This window comes from Anopheles bellator, unplaced genomic scaffold (assembly GCF_943735745.2).
Source record: "Anopheles bellator unplaced genomic scaffold, idAnoBellAS_SP24_06.2 scaffold00524_ctg1, whole genome shotgun sequence".
NCBI lineage: Eukaryota > Metazoa > Arthropoda > Insecta > Diptera > Culicidae > Anopheles > Anopheles bellator.
Window position 1 is genome coordinate 1 of NW_026684649.1, and position 5,841 is coordinate 5,841.

The 5,841-nt window shown below is 44.9% G+C and overlaps 1 protein-coding gene across 1 annotated transcript; it reads left to right on the forward strand.

Moving 5' to 3' along the window:
• Positions 1-707: 707 nt before the first annotated feature.
• Positions 708-5,467, forward strand: LOC131214319 (protein scribble homolog; the record flags this gene model as incomplete). Its single annotated transcript, XM_058208702.1, has 5 exons — positions 708-741; positions 805-1,015; positions 4,132-4,350; positions 4,432-4,651; positions 5,189-5,467. Coding segments are annotated over exons 1-5 (963 nt in total), but the record flags the coding sequence as incomplete, so codon positions are not given.
• Positions 5,468-5,841: the final 374 nt, after the last annotated feature.

Here is a 5,841-nt window from a genome sequence, read left to right on the forward strand (position 1 = left end):
CACACCGATTGGGGAGGTGGTTGTCCGTGTGCTACTGGATTGTTCAATAAGTTTCACGGTTCGATAGGTAAAATACAATTTTATCGTTGGAAATTGTTATTCAGTATGGTCTCCCTGAACATCAATACACCCGGGTAGGGTCTAACCGATCGTCTTTCTGCAGAGTCGCTACAGTTCCACTTTCTTAACAACGAGCATACCCCAGAACAGGGAGCACCAACAGACCGAAGCAACACTCGAGAGACTCGTACGTTGCCTTGATCAGTATATTTGATTTGCATTCGATTACAGAAGATTAAGATTCGATAAAGGCCATACCAAATGCCAAATGCCAAACGTAAATGGTGAAACTAACACGGTGCGCTTACCAAAGGCACAGCATTGGGGTTATACGATCACCTCAGGCAGTCTTTCTCCCTCCCTCTCTCTCTCTTTCTTTCTCTCTCACTTTATCTGCGTCTCCGCTAACCTTTCTGATCGATTTTAGGTGGAAACGGTACACACATTGCACTCTCCGCCGTCCGCGCACGCTGGGATCACGTTTGTTTTTCCTGCGTTTGTTGCGACAACACAATTCCTCACAACCCCTCAACCCCCCGGTTATTGCCCTGTTTCACCGTTCCTCATTTTTCTTTCAGTCACCGCCGCTAGGACCACCGAAGGCACCGAAAAGTGTTTCCGACAAGAAGCGATTCTTCGAGAACGCCATGGAAAATCAGCAAAAACCGACTCCAAAATCAGGTGCGTACCTTACACCCAGGCCACACTAACCCATGCTTAATGTTTCCTTTTGGCTCTCGGCAGACAAAGTCTTCTCCTTTCTATCGCAAGACGAGGTAGAAAAGTTGAGACAGGAGGAGGAGCGAAAAATTGCCACGCTCGGTCGGGACAACATCCAGCGGCGCTACGAAGCGGAAGACGAGGGCCAGTCGGACGGTGAGCAGCAGCAACATGAGCAGTCCGGCTACGACGTGCCGGAACCGGAAAAGTCGGACATTAACGACAACAGCGTGAGGTACGTAAACTGATGATGATGGGCCCACTGCCGAGCTCTCATCTGCGTTCACCTTATGTCACTACCAACCAACGTGATCCAACCGAGGGTTCGTTTCACGCTAACTTGCGATGCCATTCGGAGGCGTGTGGGTTAGCGTGTTTTATGTTTATTTTTTGCTATGAAGCTGACTTTTGAATGCATTACTCGTTTTAGTTATGCTACCTTGTTTTTGTTCTGGAATCTGAAAACAATTGTCTAAAGTTTTGCTTTCGTGGTAACAGCAATGCAGAAGCGAGTGGGCTTGTTACCGACTACTAGCGCGTAGCGGTGTAACAAGCGTTTTATGTGTTGTTTGAGGTACACAGTACACATTTTGGTTTTTTGATTGAGTAACCGTGGTTTCGATTTACAAAACACTCTGAATGCCTTCACTCAGTACATCTCCGATATTGCACAACACGTTTTTTCCATCCATCTGTACACCACTCTACTATCTCTCTTCCTGTGTCCTGCTCTCGCGGACGATTGTTTCGAATTGCCCGTACTGCTTCGGTATATAGTGTGTAAATCTTTCGCATCTTCATTAGCCATTTTCTCTCACACGATCATCCTAACACTCGATAATACTAATCTACACCTTACGAACTCTGTTAACACCATTCAGCAGAACATAATTATATTTAAAGTAAATAGTGACAGTTACTGATTTTATTCCTAACCTTTTCACCTTATACTTCCTCCAGGAACCCGTTGGCTGAAATTGATGCAGTATTTAGAACATAAACCACGATGCACTAACGTTCTTCCAATGTTCCCACACAATCCTGGCCGCATACCCTTTCCTCATCCACCGCCCGCCGTTCTCTCTCTCTCTATCACCGATCAGCGATGATGGAGAAGCTCATTTCGGTTTTACCTTCTTCGGATTTTTGCTTTTATGCTCAACCGCGTTCTCTGCCTCCGGGCGGTATTGTTTTAGTTGTGTAATAATTTTATTAACGCAGAATGCGCTAAAGTGGATGTGGTTTTCGCACAACCACGCATTACCCCACTGTAACATTCCTCTATGCGGCATGGTGCGCCTTGCCCTTTCCCCGCCCTGATGCCATAATGCTTATGCGACACGCCCGGATAAAGTGTTGTGGCGTGTGTGGCTTTATTTATTTATCGTGCACCAATCGTGGTGTGCCCCGGCAGAGTCACTTTAAGTTTGTAAGCGTACCCTCCATGTTCAATGTTAAAGCGTTCATCAAGTTGTTCTGTTTTTAAGCTGCTCCAAATGATTAGATTACTGTGCGTTTGTCAGACAATGTTCGTACGCGTCATATGTGTACTTTGTTGTTAAAAGTATTCTTCATGTGTTGCGCTCACTCTGCGCTGTTTATCAGTTTACGTAGCAAAACGTCACCCTCGTACGCACGTAGACATCCGGCCATGTCTATGGCTCGACAGGTTCTCGTGATTTTAGGTACGGTACTCTCTCGCCTATAGACCTCCCTCGCACATCATTAGTAACATGTTCAATTGTATCATTTCTGTGAAGAAATGCAAATCCTTTTTATATACATTCACATATGTGTATTTGCGTCTATGTAAGCATATTGTCGAACAAATACTGTTAACTGTCTATATTCTTTAGTATAATTTTATTATCAAAAACCAGAAACGTGAGTTTGTGTCATGCTGCGTAGATCACGCTAATGTGATTCACATTTAGCGAACCGTTGGCATCATCGACGATTAAATTTTAGTATGTTTGCATGATTTTGTATGCACAGTATTAACACACACGCCCCATATGAGTTAGCTATACTATGAGTTCTCAGCACACCGTACAGCACTTAACTTCTGATACGTACGCATTGGCGTACGCGCGGAATGCGAACTGACAGTACACATCCTATTTACGTGCCTATTTTTATATGAAATTTATCGGCTAGAGACGAAGTTTAGCTAGCTAGCTAGACACTGGTAGGAGGACGTATACACCGGCAACCGTACCAAACGCTGCTTTCGAATTCGATATTTACAACGTGGTCAGTTTTTTACCCTTTTCTATGGAATCGACGATTTCGATTCATGTCAACTTTATACGAACTCAATTTTATAACAACTCCCACCACTATTGGGCGGGAGCTTAGTCTTAGTCTTAGAGATTAGCGCAATCTAACGTTACTTACCTAGACCTAGACCTGCTTTGTCAAATATCGAAAATGGCGACAAAGAAAAATAGCACAATTTCACAAATGCATAGAAAAAAAGATATGATAATTATGTTATGTAATAATACGGCAGCATTGAGCAGGCAGGATTGATCATTGATAGTCCGTACAAACCGCGCGTTTACAGCGGCTTAATAAAACCGATTGCTCTCATTATATAATGAAAATAAAACTAACATCTGTACGCTTACAACACCGAACGTCTCTATCTACAATACATAACATGCTCTCCTTTGTACCATTTTGTCGTTTCTCTGGTCTGTTAATAAATGGAACTTCGAATGCTATTACTTTCTTTCTTTCTCTTTCTCAATCTGTTTTATACTTTTGTTTACCAACGGTTCTTGGGCTCCTACGGTTACTGCTTAGTTATCTAATTTAATACTTAGTTTGCAATATTCTGTACTATAAGTCGGCTATTTTAATAGAACTGTAATCAGCTGATACTTTGTTTCCTACGGGCTACGTTGATGAGCTGATACAATTGAATGATGCATTGTTGTTTGTAATATATTACCATTTCGTAGCCTTGCTAGTTTTTTTGTGATTCAGAAAGCAAAACATTCGCATATGGATACTGTCGTGTGCCTTTGGCCCCTAGTCCGTTGGCTGATAAACTTACAATTGCCATGCTCGTTGCTCGCTGAAGCCGAAGCGTGATCTACCTATCGGTAGCGCCCGACAATTGGGCTCTATTCTTCCGCTCCGAAAATTGTTTCTCAATCACCATTTACCAATCGATGTAAACTTGTATTTTCGAAGAAAAACGAAACCCAAAACTGGAAAACCAAACCACTTTCATTCCTTTTTTAACAATGCTTGCCAATAACGATGGTCGCCACGAATGCTGAAAAAAAAACAAAAAAAACAATAACCAAATACGTACGACATCAAACATCAACGATTCGCTAGGAACGATTCGCCGCGATATTCGGCAAAGGAAGAGTCGCCGATGGCGGCGCAACAGAAACTGTCCCCAGCGCAGTTGGCGTCGCTACTGAGCAAGACGCCGGTGGTTAGCCGCATACCGATCCGGACCGCGAACGCTGAGAAGCGTGCCCGGGCCAACAATTGCCTGCCACCGGAATACGATGAATCGAAGCTTAGCCCGTCGGAGATCCGAGCTCTGCGGTAAGTACCTACCATGTGGGAGAACACGCTCCCAACATTCCTGATTTGGTGGTTGATTTAATTGTTCTTTTTTTGTTGTAGAGCCCAAAAGCGTGCAGCTTGGCGTCAGGCGCGACTAAAATCGCTGGAAAATGATGCATTGCAAGCGCAAATTATGATCCAAACGATGAACGCGGTTGTTCTCAGCGAGGACACACCAACGAACGACGCCAGTGCCGGTGACGCAACAGTGGAAGGTCAGCCTGGTGAAGCAGCGAGCAGCTCGCTTAATTTCCAACCATTGCACGTATTGAACGAAGAGGTAAGACCGTATGACCATGGGTTGATTCGTGACCGTGAAAGCCATCTCTGCCGGCTTGCCGACGTTAGATCAACACTATCGAGTGCCCGTGTTCCGTAGTGTGCGCACTGTTGCAAGGCACCGATGCTCGAACGCTCGTAAGAACGCTTGAAACCTTCAACGAGCTGAAAGTGGCATTCGAATATGCTGCAGTGATGCAAAACTGTAGAAGAGCTTTTTAGAAAGAGGGGTACTCAACATAGTTGCAACATAGCAGTTGGAGCAACGTTTGCTAGTTTAATCAGCGCAGATCTGAAAGATACATTTTCATCTCTATGGTCTTAGTTCCATTTCGTTTTTTCTGAATTTACCTTTAACTACTGATTGTACTACTGACGTCAACTTACCGTTTTAACTATACATACCTGGAAAAGTGCCGTTGTTATATGAAATGCTTTTTTGAATTTTATCGCTATCTCCACCCGTATCACTCATTCTTGTGGTTCTGCTAACACCGACCGACCCCTTGTGCTAACTGCTACCGAAATAACACTTCAGACTGCCGCATCATGGCAGGACAGCACAACACCCACCAGACAGAGCGTGTACTGTGGGGATGCTGGAGACCATCAGAACTCCCTGCAAGATGATACCACCATCTCTGACGGAGCTGTTCTGCGCTTTCCGCGGCTCGCCGTCAAGTCGCGCCCGGGCAGTGAAGTTGTCGTCCGTGAGACTGAGAAGGTGGTCGAGGAGAAGGTGACGCATCGGACGGAGGAAGCTCCCGGCGGTGGACTGTGGACGGTTGAGTACATTGAAAAGGTCATCGAAACAGAGGTTAGCAGCAGGCTTCTTGCGTATATGCAACCCAGCGTAATCTTCCGGCCACCTCTTTCCACGCTCCAATCTCCCGTACGCCTTGCTTTAGAGCGCCTAGAATTAAACACAATGATTACATTGGCTCACTGTAGATAGCAGTAGCGTTATGACTTCCTTGGACCCGACCGCACATCATCATATTATGTTGTACTAGAGTATCGCCTGTAGGGTTCGCTCGGGGAGATTGTATGCCGCTTGCTAGAAATGCTTGTCCGCACCTATTGTGTATTTCGTGCTATTGGTACGCAACAGCCGTCTGCACACTAACGATCAAAAATAAAATCGCGAATCGAATTTCCATGACGCACCACCAACAAATAAGCCCGTTAGTT